A 22,770-nucleotide genomic window follows, 5' to 3' on the forward strand; every position below is an offset into this window, starting at 1 on the left:
TGTTCCTATAGTAAATCATACTTTTGCTTTTTAGGCTGCTTTCTGTCTGTAAAATTTGTGAAGGGAACAGCCTGAGTATGTGCTCTATGTTGAACTTCTGAACTGCTCTACTGCTTTTGCTCTGTAACCTGCTGCATAAGATAAAAAGAGAAGTCAATCGCCTAACGACCAGTAGATCGGCGTGCACAAATGTTGAATCCTGATTATATCTGGTAATATGTCCACCAGAGACAGACAAACATAACCAGAACAACTAAAATTAATCACAAGCCTCTCGAAGTTTGATGACTGGTTGGATATTTAAAAATATTGTAAAAGCGCTGTATAAATAAAGTGTCCGACCCACTCCCGCGTCCTCCCCGCGGCGACGCCCCCGCGCCGATAACCTCGTGCATCAGACCGCCTGGGGGGGGGGCCCGGTGGAGGGGTACCGACGGTCGCCTGGGGAGGAGAGGAAAGGCCTGTGGGATGTTATTCCCTGAAGCCCTTAAACCACAAATGTTAATCAACAGTCATATCAAAAAATGAAGCCCATGCTCCTCCACTGACTATCTTGAGTTATTATTCTGCCTCAGTATTATATTTTTACAAACATATGAAAAGATACCGAACACTGGGAGTTCCTGTCGTGGCTCAGTGGTTAACGAATCCAACTAGGAACCATGAGGTTGCGGGTTTGATGCCTGGCCTTGCTCAGTGGGTTAAGGATCCGGCGTTGCCGTGAGCTGTATATGTCGCAGATTCGGCTCAGATCCCGAGTTGCTGTGGCTCTGGTGTAGGCTGGTGGCTACAGCTCCGATTAGACCCCTAGCCTGGGAACAAAAAGGAAAAAAAAAAAAAAAAAGTTATTTGTTGGGGGTTTTAGTTCTACAGAAAGGCTCAAAATTGTTATTATGTATATTCCTTAAGGAGGAACCAGGGCCCTGCCCCAGGGCTGCACTGCTCCTCTCGGGTCTCTGCCTCCCTTCCCTTCCCTGATTAGCAACTGCCCTTTGGAACTCAGGGAAGGTCATGGAGGCTCAGGCTTATTCCCTAAGAACAATCAGAAAGGCTTGTGTGCCTAAGACCCCCCCAGAGCAGTAGCTCGGTTCCAACACTAAGCACAATTTCCCCGAGCAATGCAATGCAGCGTGTGTGCCACGTTCCTGCCTAGAGTACCCATGAGAGACTCCGTACCTGGTGTTCATTGGAGGTTGGCCATGTGGGCACTGTCGCCTGGCATGTATCAAAATTCCAAACTCCCAAAAGGAAACCAGGTGTTCAACATAAGCCATTCTGTATTCAGGCACGTGCTACATTCAATAATTGGAAATCTACCAAAGGAAGAGCTGTCCTTTCCCTCCTCTTTACTCATTTGCGCTTAACAGTATGAACTCACGGGGTTTTATTTTATTCAGCGTGTTATAACCTATACTATTTTTTCTCATACATTTTTATATACGCACACACACGCATATATAAAAATAATATCTATCATTTTTTTAAAGGGTGGGCTGCCCAATGCTCTGCATCTCTGAACCTTTTGGCGGAGTCACCTCCGAAACCTGGAACCTTTGCTCAACTCTCAAGCTGTTCAGGGAAGTTTTAGGCGGTGATACTTAGCAACAAACCCGCAGCCAATAGGTGAGAGCGCGAGGCCAGGGGACTGAAGACGAGGGTGAGGAAGTGGAAGGGGGTGGGGCGGAGCCAGGGAGCGGAGCGCTCGTCGGAGACTGAAGTTGGGCCCGAGTTGGAGCGGGTGGTAGTCCGGGGGTCGGAGAAGGACCGGGAAGTCCCAAGTCCCAAGCACCGGGAGCTGGAGAAAGCAGGGTGACGTCCCAGGCAGGGCCGCAAGGGGAACCCCGCGGGGTGGCGGGGGAGCGGGCGGGCGGGGGCGGGGCCTCGCCTACGCCCGCCCGAGGGGCGGGGCCGACTCCCCGCCGCAGCCAACGGCAGGTCCCAACCTCCGCCCGCCGCGGCTTCCGCACGTCCCCGCCCCGCTTTCCTACCGGCTCTTCGTGGCGTCCCGGGTCTGTCAGCCACCGCACTGTCCTCTATGTCTCTGTCGCCTCTTTCTCCACTTTCCGTGGCCTGTGACCGTGTCCGCAGTCTCGCTCTCCTGCCTCGGTGTCCCCAGCCTTGGGCATTCTCCCGGACGTCGGTATCCGGGACGTGAAGGCTTGGCCTCGCGGCCAGCTCTGCCCCGAGCGAAGGAGGAGCCGGGACCCCACGCAGGTGAGTGGGGCTGGAGGACTGGAGCCCCCGACTGTGGGGCACTGTGACTGGGCACAGGTTCGGCAGCATCACGTGGGCTTAGGTACTGCAGCCGCGGGAAATACTGAGTCTAAGCCACCCTAGTTGGCCGGGGTCTCAGACGTAGGCAGTGTTCTCCGCCAGCTCTGTGCTTGCTTTCCTTCGCCTGAAGCCACACTTACTTGGAGATGAAAGGGAACCGAGACCCTCGTTACTAGAGAGGACCTGTGGGCTGCAGAGAGCGCTAAGCTGAAACTTAAGAGATCTGGGCCTTGGTCCAGATTTTGTTCCTGATCACTGAGTGGCCTTAGAGGAGTTTATTCCCCTCTGTGAGTCTGAGTTTTCCCATGTGTACCAGGAGAGGGGTTTGGACCACGGGGTCTTCAGAGGCCTGGCATTTGATGGGTGCTCCTTAAGTTTAGTTGTTAATAGGGAGGCCTCCTTCTAGGGTTCACTGGAGACTGATTGCAACACGGAGTTAATTGGAGTCTGGAATTACATTGTTTTTTAGGGCTGCAGTAGCGGCCTATGGACGTTCCCAGGCTAGGGGTCGAAGGGAAGCTACAGCTGCCAGCCTAACCACAGCCACAGCAAGCTCAGATCCGAGCCATGTCTGCAACCTACACCACAGCTCAGACAATGCCACGTCCTTAACCCACTGAGCACAGCCAGGGATCAAGTACGAATTCTCATGGATACTAGTCGGATTCATTACCGCTGAGCCACAATGAGAACTCCCCTATTTAAAATTTTTAAGGAACTTCCATACTGTTTCCCACAGTGACACACCATTTTATATTCCCACCAACAGTGCAGTTTTTCCACAGCCTCACCAACGCTTATTTCGTTTCTCATTTTTTTTGATAGTTGCCATCCTGATAGGAAATGATAGCAATATCGTCTTGACTTGCATTTCCCTAATTATACCAGTGTTCAGTATCTTTTCATATGTCTGTTGTTTTTTTTTTGTTTTTTTTTTTTCCTTTTTAAGGCTGCACCCACGGCATGTGGAAGTTCCCAGGCTAGGGGTTGAATCACCGTTACAGCTGCCAAACTACAGCACAGCCACAGCAACACTGGATTCGAGCAGCATCTACGACCTACACCGCAGCTCTTGGCCAGATCTTTAATCCACTGATCAAGGCCAGGGATCAGAACCTCATCTTTATGGATATTAGTCAGGTTTGTTAGAGCTGAGACACAAGGGAACTCCAACATTGTTCTTAAAGCTGGAGAAATAGATGGTATTACCTCCATTACAATTGAGGAAACAGGCTTAGAGGTAAAAAGATTTGCTAGTAAGTGTGAAAGCCATTTGGATTTCAAAGTCCATACTATGCTATATTTTCTCCCAGTAAGAAAACAGGCAGGGCTTGGTTGAAAGATGATTATATGGAGCAGCAATTAATTAATAACTTTGAGTTCTCTGCTAAAATGAACTACTCCAGAGCGGAACCATATCTGAGTCTGCTCTACCCCTAGCTCCCAGCATATGGTTTGGGCCCAATAGTTTGGGTATCGGTGCTAGAGCCACCTCTTGTGTTACCTGTGTCATCAACACGATCAGCATGATCACAGTTAATAAAGAGTAACGACAGGGACTCCAATGGCTACAGTGATAGCAAAGCCGTACGCGAAACTTTGAAGACATCAGAATTTATAATACTTTTTTACCTCCATTGTGCTTTACTGTTTATAAGGCACTTTTGAGTGGGTTCTTCATTGGATCGTCTTAGGTAAGTATGGTGGGTCACAGCTTTTAAGCAAGGAAGCCAAGACCTAGAGAGAGAAATGGTTAGCACAAGGTTACTCTGTCATGTAACGGCCACTTAAACGTCTTAATTCTCTCAGCCATTCTCCTGAATTTTATAAGTGAGGATCTGGAAGCACAGAGGAAGTAAAGGCCATGCCCAGACTGATGTAGTCCTGGCCTGGTCCAACCCTGTGTTCTAAACCATTACACCAGCCTGGCCCAGGGATGGATCCTTGCCTGGAAGAAAGCCTGACCCTCCAGCAGGACAGCCTGAATTGGGGAAAGAGAGATGTATTCAGCTATGGTGTGAGGAAGACAGTTACTGTGAGCCCAGAATTGGAGTGAGGCAGCCCGTTCTTCGGGACTAAGGAGGCCACCTCCCTACCCAGTTAGATAGTGAGCCTTGTTTATTCTCTCTTTTTGAGTTAGAAACGAGTGAAATGAATCATTTACATGAAAAATGAATTCATATGCTAAATAAATCATTCACCTGCTGTCCATGGCAAAGCTTGTCTTGATTGACACTGGGAGGCTGCAGCTAAAAGCAGTGCAACCTTATTCTTCAGTTCATTGCCCAGAAGGTGTGGTCTAAAATGTGTACTTGATCTTGGCCTCACTCCTACAGCCTGACTATTTTTACAATTAATTTGGAAGATAAGGCTTGGGTGACAGGCTTGATTCTCTTTGGGGGCCTCTGAGAAGTTGAACACCTGAGTGTCTTTGAAACATGTACCTTGAGACTTCAATTTTCAGTGTAATGGCAGGCTAGCTAACCTGTACAGTGTTGGATAAATGTTCATTTATGGTTGAATTTGCCAGAAAGTAAGAGAAAGCTCAAGGGCCCCAAAGACCAAGTGTAAGCAAAACCCTTTACCTGACTTCAGCTCCCTTGGATGTTTGCTGGTCCCACTTACCCAGAAGCTTGGGTTTTAGTAGACCTGCTGTCACGGTGAATAAAATGATGGGCCTGCACGGGTTAGACTCTGGTTGGAACTGAGATCCCCAAATGAAGCTAGGTGCTTTGAAAGTCTATATCCTCTGACTGGAGTAGGAAAAAGAAATCTCACTACTGAGAGGACAAAGAAGATTGCCTAGGCTTTAGGAGAAGGGAAAAGTTTCCCAGGAAAATGCTTTTTTTTTTTTTTTGCTTTTTAGGGTCAAACTGATGGCATATGGAAGTTCCCAGGCCAGGGGTGGTATCAGAGCTACAGCTGCCTGCCACAGCCACAGCAACATGGGATCCGAGCTGAAGTCTGCAACCTATACCACAGCTCACAGCAACACCAGATCCTTAACCCCTGAGGCCAGGGATCAAAACCTCCATGCTCATGGATCCTAGTTGGGTCCATTAACTGCTGAGCCACGAAGGGAACTCCCTCCCAGGAGAATTCTTAACCCCAGGCACTCCCTCATGAATTTGGGTTTATATTTATGTTACTTGAATGACCTAAAAACTCCAAGACAAGCAACTGACATTAGAAATCATCTGAGCTGGTAATACCTCTTGGCAGAAGCACACATTAGAATCTCTGGAGAGGCACTTGACCGAGGCTGTGTAGGATTCCTGTAGAGTCCGGAAGATAGACTTGGTAAATGGTATGTTGCTGGCTTTGTGCTGTGGAGGTCATGATGGAACTTTGGTATAAAAATGTAAACATTTGAGTACATCTGTGCCTCCCAGTGATCTCCAGAAGCAGACTATTAGAGCAGAACTTGTATACAAGCCAGCGTTTGGTTGCGACACCCATTTAGCTGCCTCCTCTCCTTGCAGAGGTCATGGAAGAAATGACATCGTGCTCCTTCAACCGTCCTCTGTTCCAGCAGGAAGACAAGAGAGGGGTCACCTACCGGATCCCAGCCCTGCTCTATATCCCCCCCACCCGCACTTTCCTGGCCTTTGCAGAGAAGCGCTCCACGAGCAGGGACGAGGATGCACTCCACCTGGTGCTGAGGCGAGGGGTGAGGACTGGGCACTCAGTACAGGTGACTTTTCATCCCAGATCTGAGCCTGCGTCTCGGTTTCTACATTGTTCAGAGCATGTCAGAGTCTGTGTCTTTTTCTTTTTTCTTCTTTTTTTTTTTTTTTTTTTGTCTTTTTGCCTTTCCTACGGCCACTCCTGTGGTATATGGAGGTTCCTAGGCTAGGGGTCTAATTGGAGCTACAGCTGCTGGCCTACACCACAGCCACAGCAACACAGGATCCCAGCCGCATCTGCGACTTACACCACAGCTTACGGCAAAGCCGGATCCTTAACCCACTGAGCAAGGCCAGAGATCAAACCCGCAACCTCATGGTTCCTAGCTGGATTCATTAACCACTGCGCCACGATGGGAACTCCTGTGCCTTTTTCCATCAGTGAAAGAAAAGCCTTGTGTCAGAGCTGAGGAGGAAAAAAAAAGCAGTAAAAGCAGTGGCTTTCACTGAGTGCTTATCGTGAGCCAGGAGCACGCTGAATCTCACAGCCATTCCATGACCCAGAAACTGTTGTCAGTTACATTTTGCAACTGAGGAAACAGGCTCAGAGAGGTTGCTACTTGCTCAAGGTCACACAGCTATAATAAAGCAGTAAAAGCAGACTTCCAACTCAGACACTGACTAAAGACTTCTTTGGTTCATTGGGTTTAGCCAATGTGTGATATGCTTTTTATTCTCATTCTCTTTTTGCCTCCTAAGTCATCCAAAGTAGTAAGCATTGCTCATCTAGTTTTTCTGAGGAGGGATCCTGGTGCTCCAACGGGTAGGTAGCTTAAGACCACAACCAGCAGAAGATGCAGTGGAGGGTAACAACACCTGTACCCCTCTTCTTCCTCTTCCTCCTCCATGCTTTATATGGGGTACATATTATTATCTCCATTTTACAAGAGGAAATGGGCTGAAAGTGACTTGTCTTAGGCACACAAGGTGTGCAGATAGGTGGCAGAACAGGGGTTGGAGCCCTTGTCCCTAAGTAGCACCTTTTAGAATGATTGCTGCCCATGGGTCTGTGAACTACAGTTCAGATCCCCCCTCCTTTTTTTTTTTGCCTCCCCCCCTTTTAGTTTTTTTCTTTCTAGGGACACACCTGCTGTTGGCCTAGACCACAGCCACAGCAACTCGGGATCCAAGCTGCATCTGCAACCTACACCACAGCTCATGACAACGCCAGATCCTTAACCCACTGAGCGAGGCCAGGGATCAAACCTGCAGCCTCATGGATCCTAGTCAGGTTCCTTAACCGCTGAGCCATGAAGGGAACTCCTAGATCTCATTTTTCTTATTGTTGCCTTTTTTTTTTCTCAGAGCTAGCTGAAATGAGGATCAAGTGAGACAATGGATTTGAGAGTTCATTATATACATACATACATTTTTTATAATAAGAGGTACTTTAATCCTCCTAACGTGCCCTGCTTTTCTGCTCACAGAAATATCACCACTAAAACTTCTATGTCCTAGTTCCCGTTGTGGCTCAGTGGGTTAAGAACCTGACCAGTATCCATGAGGATGCAGGTTCAATCCCTGGCCTTGCTCAGTGGGTTAAGGATCCGCAAGCCGTGGCTTAGGTCCCAGATATGGCTCAGATCCTGCTTGGCTGTGGCTGTGGCGTAGGCCGGCAGCTGCAGCTCCAACTTAACCCCTAGCCTGGGAACCTCCATATACCACAGGTGGGACCCTAAAAAGAAAAACAATAACAACAAACTTCCATGTCCCGAAGGGATGCCTTGCTTTGCCTTTACAGTGCAAATGCTGAAGGTGGGTCTTGCCAGCTACACGCACCGCGCCTTTGATTTTGAGGACTTCTGTTTCCCTGTGGGGAAGTTTTTTGCTTTAGGGAATTTCCGGTCCTTGATCTTAGACCTTGTCACGAGTCTTTATTTTGGCTTCCCAGGGTCAAAGCTCTGCTTATATCACTGGTGTCCTGCAGCCCAGCTGGGAATTCTGGCTCGTGGTTTCCTTCAGGCAATGCTGTGGTTATGTTGCCCTCCTTTCTGCCACAGACAGGCAGTTAAGCGATTTTTATCTGTTACCATAACCTCACTACCCGCTAGTCACACACATTCAGAGATGTGCCCACTTTAACGCTTCTCTCTTCTCTTTATTTTATTCACATTCATTCTCTCATTTACTTAATTGTAGAGTCTTAGAAGAATTATCAGCCCAACTTCTTTCCCAGTATAGAAATCTTCTGTAGTCCACTGGTGGCTACTAATAGCTTAGTGGTTAAGAAGAGCATGGCTTTGGAGTCAGGCAAGACCTATCATTTTTTGGCTGTGACCTTGAATACTTGACTCTGTTTCATTATCTGCAGATGTAATTAAATATGTAATTAAATAATAGCAATTGCATATTCCTAGTAGGAACTCATTAGTCATCTTAAGGTTCCACTTTTACAACTCCTCAAATGAGGAACTTCAGTGGTAAGTGTACTTTCCTATAATTACCCTTTTGGAGAAGTCCACCTGTACCTTCTATAAAGTCCCTGTTCTGGAGAGCTACTCTTGGATGTACCTGTAAGCAGTGTTCACACCTTCTATTTTTTGAGTTCAACAGCTTCAGTTCTTTGAGCGGCTCCCTAGGCCACAGTCTTGATTTAGTTTTTGGTCCCTTGAAAACTGATTACTGTCCTTGGACGTGGTCTGGGATGTCAGTGTCTTTTTTCAAGTATGGTAATTAGAATGGAACTTAGGACCCCAAGGATAGATTGACCTGCTCAGCAGAGAGCTGCCTATCCTGTCTTAGATCCTTTCAATACAACCTAAGTTAAAATAGCAGTTACTTTTTTGGTAACTGCATAAGTGTTAAGTAGATGGTCAATGAAAACTTCCAAGTCTTTTTCACATTTTATGTTCTTTTAAAAGATTTTTAATTGTGGTAAAAGATTTTTAATTGTTGGAGTTCCTGTCATGGCTCAGTGGTTAATGAATCTGACTGGGAACCATGAGGTTGTAGGTTCAATCCCTGGCCTTGCTCAGTGGGTTAAGAATCCAGCATTGTCATGAACTGTGGTGTAGGTCACAGACTCGGCTCAGATCCTATGTTGCTGTGGCTCTGGCGTAAGCCAGCATCTGTAGCTCCAATTCGACCCCTGGCCTGAGAACCTCCATATGCCATGGGAGCGGTCCTAGAAAAGGCAAAAAGACAAAAAAAAAAAAAAAAAAGAGAGAGAGAGAGAGAGAGATTTTGTTAAGTAAAATCAACCTAACATTAACTCAACATTTTAAATGAACATTAAACTTTCCATTTTCTCCATTTTAAGTGAACACCGCAGTACTGTAACTGTATCTCATTGTTGTGCAGCTGATCTCTAGAACTTATTCATCAGTGCATGGCTGCAACTTTATACTCACTGAGCGGTAACTCATTACCCCCTTCCACAGCCCCTAGAAACCATTACTGTACTTTGTTTCTATGGGTTTGATTATTTTAGATACTTCACATAAGTGGAATCATGCAGTATTTGTCATTTGTGACTGGCTTATATCACTTAGTGTGATGTCCTCAGGGTTCATCCATGTTGTAGCATGTGTCAGGATTACCTTTTTAAAGGCTGAATAATATTCTATTGTGTTTATTTATTGGTTGATGGACTCTTGAGTTGCTCCCACCTTTTGGCTGTTGTGAATAATGCGGCTGTGGAACATGGATGTACAAACATCTCTTTGAGAGTTTTTTTCAGTTCTTTGATTATAGACCTAAGAAATTGAATTGCTAGTACATGTGGTAATTCTATTTTAAGTTTTTAAGGAACCTCTATTTGTTTTCCACAGACAGTGACACACCATTTTATATTCCCACTAACAGCACAATCTTTCCGTAGCCTCACCAATGCTTATTTTGTTTCCTGTTTTTTTTTTTTTTTTGATAATTTTCATCCTAATAGATAGGAAGCGATATCATCATTTCAACTTGCGTTTCCCTAATTACTATCAGTGTTCAGTATCTTTTGATATGCTTGTTGGCTCTTATATTTGTTTTGTTTTGTTTTTTGTTTTTGCTTTTTAGGGCCACACCTGAAGCATATGGAAGTTCCCAGGCTGGGTGTCAAATTGGAGCTATAGCTGCCGGCCTACATCACAGCCCCATCTATGCCAGATCTGAGCCGCATCTGTGACCTACACCATAGCTCATGGCATTGCCGGATCCCTGGCCCACTAAGCAAGGCCAGGGATTGAACCTGCATCCTCATGAATACCAGTCAAACTCATTTCCACTGCGCCACAACGGGAACTCCACATTTGCTGTTTTTTAATCATGTTCTCCATCTAAGTTTTTTATCTCAAGACTGGTTTTTTCTGTCAGACCTTAGCTTGTTTATATCCTACTACTCCCATCTGGTTGAGATCATTTCTAATCTTTCTACACTTTCATGTTTTGTTCACAGTTCCTTCCAGCTTCATGTCAACTTTATATTAGACATTATCTGGCCCAAATCTTTTTTTTTTTTTTTGTCTTTTTAGGGCCATACTTTTGGCATGTGGAGGTTCCCAGGCTAGGGGTTGAATTGGAATTGTAGACACTGGCCTATATCACAGCCACATCAGTGCCCGATTGAGCCGCATCTGCAACCTACACCACAGCTCACGGCAGCACTGGATCCTTAACCCACTGAGTGAGGCCAGGGATCAAACCTGCATCCTCATGGATGCTAGTCACATTCGTTTCCGCTGACTAGCAAAATGATTCCGCCCATATCATTTGCTCCTCTCAGCTAGTAAGGATGACTGAGCTTCTGACTGCCAATGGCAAGACAACCCAATCATTTTTTTCCCCTTCTGTTCCCAAAGGGAGTAGCTGTGCTAATGGATTTCTTAAATCTTCCTGGATCCTGCTCAGGGTTGTTGATCTGAGCAATCTTAATCATCCAGATGAGTTTGCAGCTGTTACTTCTCATCAGATCCCATATTCAGTGCTATCCATAAGGTGTTGGTCTGCCCCACAGGGTGCTGAGGAGACGGGGCACTATCCCCAGGGTGACAGTAGAAATTAAGCCTCCTTAGACCTTTTTGTTGGCACTTGTAAGGGAGGGGAGATAGGTCCTGGAGGAGCATGGAGAGAAGCCTCCATACATTGTTTATAGATGATTGTTTTCATCTGAGAGCATCTCCTAGCTCCTTTTCTCTACAAAGGACAGGCATTAGGTTGGGGGATGTTGTGAATGGAGGGGATACAAAAGTTGATAAGACTCTGATCCCTCTTGGGAAGAATTTGCACAACCAAACCGCAGAGAGAAAGCAAAGCTGGGCACAGAGAGAACTGTCAAAAACGCCCACTCAGAATCCATCAGGTGTCACAGGGCAGGTCCATGACAAGTGAAGTGTTTCCTTAGAGGGGGAAATGCAGTGGGGATCAGAGAGGCTCTGGTGCAGGGCACGGCATCTAAGCTGATACTGAAGTGGGTGCAGTGAAGGTGAGCAGAGTCAGGGTGATTTCTCCTTGGATTCTCTGTGTCCAGACACAGTCTTTTCTGTCTCTGACATCCACAGCACTTTCTGTACCTCCTCTTTCTGGTAGTATCTGCAAGGCTCTGGAGTAGCCTCTGTGGGTGCCTTTTCACTCCCCCTTGAGGCAGGCCTGGCTATTCCCTCCTGCAGGTGGCCTTCTGGGCCTCAATTTCCTGAGAGTCACAGGGGACTGAGGTCCCTGCCTCCATCAGTTTAAAATGCAGTCAGATCAGATAGTGATGTGACTTCTCATGCATACAGTTTCAGAGAGAAACAGCGCCATTTGGGAGCATTTAGGAAGCGGTCTTTGATCGATTGGCCAATCTGGGAGAGCTTTGTGGAGGAAGATGGGCTTCTGCCCAACAATTTAAGTCGACTTTGGTACATGTTTGAAGTTATAAGGCACTCTGGTATGGAATGGGCTGCCCCAAAGAGAGTGAGTTCCATGTTCCTAGACTAGTTCAAGGAGACACTGAATGGCCTTGTCCACAAGACTTAGAGGAGAATCTTCTGTAGGACAGAGTTAGCACAAAGTCCTTATGATGCCGAGATTCTGTGATCTGAGCTTTGTTTGATATGTTTTGCTCATTCATGCAGGAATTCATTTTCTTTCACCTTGTTTTGGGAAGTTAACACATTTTTACAGCTGAAGGATAAAAACCATATAAAAAGTGTACATCCCATTCCCAGGCCTCCACCTTCTAGGGGCAGTCACTGCTATTTCAAATGTATGCTTCCAGTGCTTTATACAGAAACAACGAAATACAAGTACGTAATCCTAATACCCCCTTTTAAAATTTTTTCAATGTAAAATGGTAACAGAGATACAGAAAACATAAAACAAGTGTCAAATGCATAAAACATAAATGTCAGCTGTGTGTGTCGACAAAGCCAACACTCCTGGACTCACCGCTCAGCTTAAGAAATAGACTATTGCCAGCACTGCAGAAGCTTCTCTTCCCATAGGTACTTAGGAGCCAGAGTTACAGTTCTCTAGTTTTTTTTTTGTTTGTTTTTTTTTTTTTTTTTTTTTTTTGTCTTTTTGGCATTTCTTGGGCCACTCTCGCGGCATATGGAGGTTCCCAGGCTAGGGGTCTAATCGGAGCTGTAGCCCCCTGCCTACACCACAGCCACAGCAACTCGGGATCAGAGCCATGTCTGCAACCTCCACCACAGCTCATGGCAACACCGGATCCTTAACCCACTGAGCAAGGGCAGGGATCGAACCCGCAACCTCATGGTTCCTAGTCGGATTCATTAACCACTGTGCCACGATGCAAACTCCTAGTTTTGTTTGTTTTTAATGTATATATTCTTCATGTTTGGCTTTTTTTGTTCAGTATTCTTGAGGTTTATCCAGATTGTTGTGACAGCTATCATTTTTTTCATTTTCATTGTTACATAGTTTTCCATTGTATGACTGCACACAGTGAATTGAGCCCTTCTACTCTTGTTGCCTGTTCAGGTTAGCCATTACGTGTATAGATACTGGACATGTTTTCAGTACTGTGTGCATGCACTTTTGTTGGGTTTATATTTACAAATGGGATTACTGGATTGCAGGGTATGTGTTCATGTGCCACTTTAGTAGATAAAAGCAACCAGTTTTCTAGAGTGATGTTTGTAAGGGCTGGTGTACTTCAGTTTCACCCTTACTCCTGGGGATTTAGCTAAGGTTTTCCAAAGTGTGGTGCCCTTACCAGGACTTCTAATTTTTGTCCTTCTAGCCCCAGAGGGCTTTCAGATGAACTGCTCAGCTTCTCAACCTCTTTGAGAATTAGAGATACGTCAGGGGAAAAGGTACTCAAAATACCACAGCAGCCTCTCTGAATGAACTTCTCTCAGTTCTTGGCCTATAATTATAATTCTTCATGGCCTTTTTTGCTCTCTGGTGCTTTCAGGTGATGTTTTTTTCTTAATTTTTTATCTATCTTAGTTCTTAGTAGAAAGTTTGGTTCAAATTGTTGTAATTGGAAGTCCTTTTCCTTCACATTTTAATTTGTTTTTTCCTCTTTCTGTGAGTTGTCTGATCTTATTCTTTGTGTAATTCTTCTGGGTTTTTGGAAATTTTCTTACCAGTTTCTAATATCATTTTTAAAATATTTTAATGGAAATTAGATCTTTGTGATGTCTGACGAGGCTTCGTTTCACTTTTTATTCTTACCAGCTCCTCTGTGAGCACACTATTAGATCCTCCATTCAACCGATGAAGAAATGAGATAAAGTGAGATGAAGTAACTTGGTCAAGATCACAAGATAAGTGATGAATGCAGGCTTTGAACTAGGTATCTCTGACTCTCTGCTTGAGGGTTTTTTGGTTTTCTTTTTTTTAGGGCCACACCTGCAGCATATGGAGGTTCCCAGGCTAGAGGTCAAATTGAAGCTATAGCTACTGGCCTGTGCCACAGCCACAGCCACAGCCCACCAGATCTGAGCTACATCTGTGACCTACACCATAACGGCAATGCTGCATCCTTAACCCACTGAGCGAGGCCAGAGATCAAACCCACATCCTCATATGCGCTGGTCTGATTCGTTTCTGCTGAGCCACAACAGCAACTCCTCCGCTTTAGTTTTTAATGACATTGTTTGAATTGCCTCCCAGGGTACTAGAGGAAGGAAAAAACAAAACAAAAAAACCTTAAATTTCCCTTTATTTGCCTAAAATTTCCATATTTGTCTGCTTTGCTTTGCTTCCTTTTCTTTTTGTGGGGGGTGTCTTTTAAAAAAAATATTTTGCTTCCATCATGTGCTAGGCACTAGTGATGCAGTTATTAGAATAATTCACTTTCTATATTCAAAAGACTCATAGTCTAAGAAGGGTGCCAATCACATTAAAAAATTACACACATAGCTCATTTTACAGCACTTCACCTTACTGTGCTTCATAGGTAATACAATAGTTTTAACAAATTGAAGGTTTGTGGCAACTCTGTGTCAAGCAAGTTGGCACCATTTTTCCAACAGTATTTGCTCACTTTGAGTCTCTTACATATTGGTAATTCTTGAGATATTTCAAACCCTCTGCCAGCAAAAAGATTACAATTTGCTGAAGGCTCAGATGATGGTTAGCATTTTTTAGCAATAAAGTTTTTTGTTTTTGTTTTTGGTCTCTTGTCTTTAGGGCCACACCCATGACCTATGGAAGTTCCCAGGCTAAGGGGTCAAATTAGAGCTGCTGCTGCTGGCCTACACCACAGCCCCAGCAGTGCCAGATCCAAGCTGCATCTGTGAGCTATACCACAGCTCATGGCAACACTGGATCCTTAACCCATTGAGTGAGGCTAGGGATTGAACCTGTGTCCTCATGGTCACTAGTCAGGAACTCCAATAAAGTACTTTTAACTTAAGGTGTGTACATCGGGGTGTGACTTTTTTGACGTTATGTTATTGCACACTTCCTATAGTATATAGTAAATAAAACTTAAAAACTGGGAAGCTAAAAATTTCATGTGACTCACTTTATTGCAGGGACCTGGAGCTGAATGACAGTATCTCCAAGGTCTACCTGTATGACATGTGATATGTGCTGTAACTCTTCTTTGTGTACAAAGAGGAAACCACTGCTTTGTCTTCGGTAGGGTTGGGGAGGGAGGCTCATGGAAGGCTTCATAAAGGAGGTGACCTTGAGTTGGGTTTGGGAAGATGACGTGGACATCGAGGCAGGGTGGCGAGAGTGTTCCAGACAGAGGAGATTGGAAGGTTCAGTGAACACTTGCGCGTTCACGATTTTATTGATTTCAGTACCATTTATTTCTTATCTCTGAGAAGTGCTAATGCTTTTAATGAGCCTCATGTCTTCCTATTAGTCTTTCACTCCTGCTCTCTCGCTTTTCCCCTTGTTTAGTGGGAGCCCATGAAGCCATTAATGGAAGCCACGTTACCTGGGCATCGGACCATGAACCCCTGTCCTGTGTGGGAGCGGAAGAATGGCCTCGTGTACCTATTCTTCATCTGTGTGCGGGGCCACGTCACTGAGTGTCAACAGATCGTATCGGGCAGGAATGCTGCCCGCCTCTGCTTCATCTGCAGTCAGGATTCTGGCTGTTCGTGGAGTGAGGTGAGGGACCTGACCGAGGAGGTCATTGGCCCGGATGTGGCGCACTGGGCCACATTTGCTGTGGGCCCAGGGCATGGCATCCAGCTGCAGTCGGGGAGGCTGGTCATCCCTGCATACACCTACTACATCCCTTACCGGTTCTTTTGCTTTCGGTTCCTTTACAAAGCCAGGCCTCATTCCCTGATGATCTACAGTGATGACCTAGGAGCCACATGGCACCATGGCAGGCTTATTAAGCCCACGGTGACAGTGGAGTGCCAAGTGGCAGAGGTGACCAGTAGGGCTGGTCAACCTGTGCTATACTGTAGTGCCCGGACACCAAACAGGTGTCGGGCGGAGGCGCTCAGCACTGACCATGGTGAATGCTTTCAGAGTCCAGCCCTGAACCAACAGCTCTGTGAGCCTCCGCATGGCTGCCAAGGCAGCGTGGTGAGTTTCCAGCCCCTGGAGATCCCAAGTGGGCACCAGGACCCTGCTGGCAAGGACGTTCCTACCGTTCAACAGAGCCCTCTGCTGGGCAGTTCATGGAGGCCAGAGAGGGGAGCTGGAACCCTGTCAGAATCATGGCTCTTGTACTCACACCCAACCAGTAAGAAACGGAGGGTCAACCTGGGCATCTACCTCAACCAGAGCCCCTCGGAGGCTGCCTGCTGGTCCCGCCCCTGGATTTTGCACTGTGGGCCCTGTGGTTACTCTGATTTGGCTGCCCTGGAGAAGGAAGGTTTGTTTGGGTGTTTGTTTGAATGTGGGGCCAAGCAGGAGTGTGAGCAGATTGCCTTCCGCCTGTTTACAGACCGAGAGATCCTGAGCCATGTGCGGGGGGACTGCACCAGCCCTGACAGGAACTCTGAGCCAGCTCAAAGCTAATTGGCTTAGGACCCAACTGTCGTTAGAAGGATTGCCCTGGGAGGCAACCACTGCCAGGACAGTGGAAGCCAGGATAGCAGAGGTTACCGAAGTCCACAAGGAATCCAAAAATGTAATACTCTGCTCCCGACCATTCTTCACTTCTCCTCCAAAGAGCAAAATGAAAATCATGCCATAGCTCCTGCAGTGGGAAGAGCACTGGACGGTGGGTTGAGAGACCATGATGTAGTTCTGGCTCTGTCACTGGCTTGCTCTGGGACTTTGGACATGTCACCTGAACTCTCTGGGCCTCAGGTCTCCATCTGTAGAATGAGAGGCTTGGTTCTGGGATTTTTTTACTTCTTCCCATTCCTAGGAGAGGCCCAGGGCCTGCATGCTCCCTGATCAGCAAGTCCTGGCTGCATATGGGACTCTGATCTCAAAATGGAAGTCCAGTGACTCAGCTTTTCCAATGGCTTGCCACTTATCCAAGCATGAAGTTACAAGCAGATGTCCCGGCACAAAGGAAGGTCCAGATGGACTGTCCTGTTTTTAATAACAAAACACCCACACCCTTCTAATCATGCTCAGAGCTCTCCAGGCTCTCTAGAGAAGCTGGACAGAACAGTAGAATCATGAGGTCACCTATGTTCTCCAGCTTTGCAGCTCTGCTCAAGCTTCCCTGCCTCAGCCCGCAAGCATTCTCTCCGACAGAGAAAATGAGAAGCTCAGTGTCCCAGTGGTCCTTGATAGTGGTACTTCTGGACTCTGATGGCATGACTCCTATGAAAGATGAACTGGAAGTTCATTTATTAGGACAGTTCTTAATGGGAAAAGGACATTCGTTAGGACTGTAAAGCACTGGACAAAACTTCCCACGGTCTCTGCCCTCGAGGAGCTCACAGGTGGTAGGGTTGGAAGAGGAAGAAGATAAATGCAACTGGTGGGGCAGTTTGTAGATGCTGGGCTCTAAGTTAGGAGTGATGGTAGCTCCTAATGTCATTATCTTAGTTGCATCTTCCTTGGTTCCTGGAGGCATCTGCCCCGGGCTTGTCCACGCTGCTGGGTTTCTCAGTTTGTTTTTTCCAGGGTGCTGTCTGGGCCCATCAGGAAGCTCTCCAGACTCCCAAACCTCTGCATCAGGCCTGTGTGTTTGGATCTACCAAAATCACTGATGGGGAAGGAGGGAATGCTTCTCTGTCTGGGGCTGAACTTTGCCAGAGCCGGGTCTCTCAGATGACAGCAGATGGCTGCTCTTATTTTAGGTCGTTTCCCCCCTCGCCTGTTACTGTGACAGACATTTCTATCATGAGAGATTTCTTTTTTGTCCCTGTTTTGGGTGGGTATTGCCCTAAACAGGTGCCAGGTGCATATATTTGGGTGCTGGGTAATGATCCTGGAGAGCAGGTTTGAGTCATGACACACAGCCTAGGGGGCCAGGGGTTGCAGACACACCAGTCAGATGGCAGAAAGTCCTACGGCATGAAAGGAGAGATTAACTTCACCTACTTCTGCATATGGCTTAAGCCCAGGGCTTAATGTGGCTTTTAAAAATCCCCCCAGCCTCCCATACATGTGCCAAAGTTATCTTCCCAATACCTGGTTATGATCATTCATTTACTCATTTGTATGTTTATCTAACTATTTCTCCAGTTGGGTGCCTGTGCATAATGTGAGGTCCTTTCTGTTGCCATTCCCTGGTTGAAAAGCAATAGCTCCACCTGGCCGGCTGAAGGGTGTTTACATTTAGCCTGGCATGTGGGACCTTCAGCAGGTGGGAGAAATGGTGACTAGTCATCTCTACTTCTCTATGTGAAGCCGCCGTCAGAGAGGACCTCTGTCAAGTTGGCAAGTGGAGAGGGGTTGGGCTCCGGGAGTGGGCAGAGTCGGGGGTACAGGTAGGAACTGGGGAGGGGAGAGAGTTGAAAGGGAGGCCCCCTCCTCTGAGTAGTAGCAACTCCTCCGTCAGCACAGCTTTCCTGAGCATACCTCAAGTAGACAGGAATGGGGAGGTGGCTAAGTTATACAGCCAGAGTTGAGGGTGGAGAAGATAACATGGGACTCCTTCGGGACCATCCAAAAAGGGAGTCAAGGAAGGGAGCCAAGTCTAATGCCACTGAGGACCACAGATGTCCAGTTGTCCTAAGATATCTCATCCATCTTTCAGTTGCCTCTTTCTTCTTCCTCTTTGCCTCATGTTTGCTTCTCCTTGAAGACTAGCAGTGAAACTTTTTTTGTATGTGTCCTTTTTTTTTTTTTAGGGCCACATCTGCAGCATATGGAAATTCCCAGATTAGGGGTCAAATCAGAGCTGTAGCCGCCGGCCTACGCCACAGCCACAGCCATGTGGGATCTGAGCCAAGTCTGCAACCTACACCTCAGCTCATGGCAACACCAGATCCTTAACCCACTGAGCAAGGCCAGGGATCGAACCTGTGTCCTTATGGATACCAGTCGGGTTCGTTTCCACTGAGCCACGACGGGAACGCCAACAGTGAAACTCTTAATAGGTGAAGGACCTATGTGTGTGTTTCAAGTATAGCAAGAAAAGAGGACTGGGGGCAGGGGCCATCCAGGATAAGGATTAGGGAAAGGAGCAGAGGGGTGACAGCAGCTTTGAAGGAAAAAAAACAGCAAGTGGGAGTCCTAGCACCTTTAGGAAGAAAGAGAAAGGGGCACAGACAACGCCTGGGCTGGAGAGATAGTGTGGGTGGTGGCTGCTATGAAGGCAAAATGACAGCAGGCTAGAGCTGTTGCTGAAATGTGTGGGAAGGGAAAGAGGCCCACACCGGTCAGGCTGCACAAGTTCTGACGCAACCTGTAACTTTAAGCTCTCTGTGTGCCAGGTGACAAGCAGAAAGGGCTGTAGGCACTCCACCTCGTCAGGGTCCTCAGGGCCTGGGACCTATACCAGGAATTGGTTCCCTAACAGCCAGTTTCAGCCACAGCATGTTGGGAAAATGGCAAAGATAGAGCAGGTGATGGCAGCTGTGAAGAAAAGAGGAACGCAGACTGGAGGCCTGCAGTCTAGCAGCATGAAGAGAAGACTGTGTAGGCTGTGGTCCCGAGGCCCGGGCCCTGTCCTCGGACCCTTAGGATGGACCCATCCAGCGCAGATGGCCCTCTGTTAGGGGTGCAGGAAGGCCCACCTAGGGGCCTCCCACTGGTATGCACCCAGACCAGCCTCCTCATTCAGCCACTGGCCCGGCTTATGCTAACGCCTGGTTCACTCACTCCTGGGCCCCTAACGTTTACTGCAGGCCTTTGTAATTTGGACCTGCTCCTCCTGATCACCAGGCTCCCCTCAGATACCCACAGGGTGTCATGCAGCTGCAGCCAGGGATAAGCAAGCTGGCACAGAGGTGGGCCCGAGGGCAGCAGGGCTCATTACTTCCACTTTGGGCAGATTAGGCTGCTAAGACTTCTCCAAAAAGCTGCAAAGCTTCCCCACTGCATTACCCAGTGGCTGTCGCGTTATCCTTGCCTGTGCTGCCAGAATGCATGGCCCGAGCTCCTTGGTTCTTAACCCAGGCTGCCCTGAGTTATTGTCTGTGTTGGGAACTCCCTGAGGGCCAAGTCCGTCTCACACCTCTCTGCATCCTTTTTACTTTGAACCACAGTGACTTATTTTTAAATACATTTTTCTTTCCTATTTTGAATTCCCTGAAGGTAAGGACTGTGTCTGACGCCTCTCTGTCCTCTGCACCTCGCATGGGGCCTGGCATAGAATAGACAGCAGTAAAGGTGTGCTGAATGAACAAAGGGGTCAAAGACCCTTGGCCTTCTGGAGCTGACTGAAAGGGCAGGCGAGTCCCCCCATGGGAGGAGGGGTTGTGTCCCTCTGTGGCTGGCACGGCACTCTCAGCCTATTGAATGCTGGGTCCAAATGAGTCTCCTCTGTGGGGACCTACATCCAGGCCAGTCACACAGCACTTGCCGCAAGTGAGCTGCTCTCAGGCTTCAGCTTGCGTCCTGCCTGGCTGTCCCAGGATCACAGCCCAAGCCTAAAGCCAAGCTTTGACTTGGGGCTTCTCACTGCACTGGAATCCCCCTCTGTGGCAGAGTGGATTCTCTGGGACTCAGGGAGATACCAGGGCTCAGTGCGTTTGGGTGTGCTTTGGCTTTGTGATGCCAAGTGCCAGAAATGCTCTCTGTACTATAAGAACCACCATGACTCTTGGAAACAAGGAAGATGAATAAATAGCTTAATTCTGATGGCTACTGTTTTGTTGTCATTGAGGAAACAGTGAGACATTTATCACCCTGATACTTATATTTAGTTTGCAGCCAACTACTTTCAAAAAATGAATTTGAGGCACTTTCTTGCTTTTCATAAGAACTTTAACTTTCCGAAAACCTGATTAATAATAATCCTTTGCATTTTCACACACTGTCATTTGAACATAGTTTCCTTCTGAGAGAAGCAGGGCAGAGATTAGCGTGACTGGTTTGGCTGCATATTACATACTAGCCATTAAGTGGAGGACTTAGGATGCACAGAATCACCCCTGGCTGACACCAGCCCCATGCTTGTCACTGCGTGTCTTTCTATTTTGAAAATAACCTTGAGGTTATTCTTAAATGGAAGCTGGAGAGGCCACACATATTTTCCTCAGTTAAGTGGGGTGATAGCTTTAACTTAACTCATGGTTTTTACTTGACGGTTTGTCCCATTGAAATGCTTAATGCACTGCTGAACTTTGTCAAATGTTTCAGCAAAAATCCTCAAGTTCTACTTAAGTAGGTCAATCTGCTTTCTTAAATTGACTATTGAAAAACTTTCAAATGAGCCTTTCGTCATAACACTAAGTAATATAAAGATGAAAGAATAAATGAAGTTCTGAGAACTTCTCATTTTCCTCTTAAAAATCATTTTACAGGGAGTTCCCATCATGGTGCAGCGGAAACGAATCCAACTAGGAATGATGAGGGTGTGTGTTCGATCCCTGGCCTTGCTCAGTGGGTTAAGGATCTGGCATTGCCATGAGCTGTGGTGTAGGCTGGCTGTTGTAGCTCCTATTGACCCCTAGCCTAGGAACCTCCATATGCCTCGAGTGCAGCCCCCCCCAAAACTGTTTTACAATAATTATTTATATTATCACTTTTTAAAATCCAATGATCTATTTTATTCTTGTACGTTCTGTTGGATTACTAACAGGGACCTGTGGGTTTGAGAGGAATGTGCACTACTATATAAAGTCTAGTGCTTAGTTTATTAAACTCATTCAATAAAACATTGAAAACCTCTTGAATATTTAAACAGTGACAAATTTGATTAAACTGCTTAAATATAATTACCAGTTACAAATTTAGTATAGCTGATCCTTTTGAATATTTCAAATAGTAGGTAAGATTTGCATAAATCTAATGAGTATAAAACATATCCTTATACCAAAAATGGAGTACAAGAGAGCGGATGCCATGGATTTAACTTTGGGAGTTCTTTCAGACCTCTTTAGAGTTTTAGTAACTTGAAGATTTTGTCCCTTTATCTTCCTAGGGATTTAGTAATAGCATATTCGAAGGAAGAAGAATAGCATTTCAGGTAAACTCTCTGTTTTGCTGGGAGCATTAAACTGGGAAGTTTGGAGGCCTGGGAACACAACGAGCCATCTCGCCCTCAGCCAGGGGACAATGCCTGTATGGGGCAGAAGCCTGAAAGAACTGAGCCAGGCAACGCCAGTCCTGATGTCATCCACGAGGATCCTCCCTGTTACGGGAATCTGACCCCCGACCTTTGATTTTTATTTATTTCTTAAGCGAATATGGACTGGATGTATATAGCTTGCAACCAGGGGAATATAAACTTTGATTACTTGGTACCACAACCTGTCAGTCACTCCCTGGAGCAGAACTACAAGCTGTGAGAAATGTCAGTTGAGTCTACTAAAGTTTGACAGTGTTACCTGAAGGGTATATTACCAGGAGAGACACTGGGATGGAATGGAGAAAGGACCAGACTAGGAAGTCAGGAGTCCAGGGTCTTGGCCTGACCTGATGGGCCCTCTCTGGGAACCCATTTATTCACCTATGGCAGGAGCATGCTCCGAGCCCTGAGATTCACCTCGGAGTCGTGTGGATCTGATGAGCTAGCGAATCCTCAAGAGAATTTAGGAAATGGAGTCATTTACTGTAGATAGGGGATAAATGACTTCACTCCTTCACCTTCACTGGCAACACTGGACAGTTAGGCTGAAAACGAGGGCGATGGATGGAGGGGAGGAGAGGAAGGCGTGGCCCACTGAGGAGGGCTCGCCAAAGCTGGACAGCCATCTGGCCTTGCCTCCGTCGCATCCTCAGCAAACCACAGGCTTTATGATTTTGCCCAATTTTCTGACTTCGCCCCAGACCTTTTGCTCCCTTACTAAGGAATGGCCCAGCCTGTATATAGAAAAGGAAATCTCAGCTTCAAGTAGGAAGGGACTTGGTCTGAGTCATTGCTATTCCCCATTCCCACTGC

The 22,770-nt window shown here is 46.7% G+C and overlaps 1 protein-coding gene across 1 annotated transcript; it reads left to right on the top strand.

Moving 5' to 3' along the window:
- NEU3 (neuraminidase 3) lies at nucleotides 1,910-20,525 on the top strand. Its single transcript, XM_003482565.4, has 3 exons — nucleotides 1,910-2,214; nucleotides 5,757-5,968; nucleotides 15,252-20,525. Exons 2-3 carry the CDS (start codon nucleotides 5,762-5,764, stop codon nucleotides 16,329-16,331), a joined length of 1,287 nt encoding a protein of 428 aa, XP_003482613.1. The 5' UTR covers nucleotides 1,910-2,214; nucleotides 5,757-5,761; the 3' UTR covers nucleotides 16,332-20,525.

Source organism: Sus scrofa, chromosome 9 (genome assembly GCF_000003025.6).
Source record: "Sus scrofa isolate TJ Tabasco breed Duroc chromosome 9, Sscrofa11.1, whole genome shotgun sequence".
NCBI lineage: Eukaryota > Metazoa > Chordata > Mammalia > Artiodactyla > Suidae > Sus > Sus scrofa.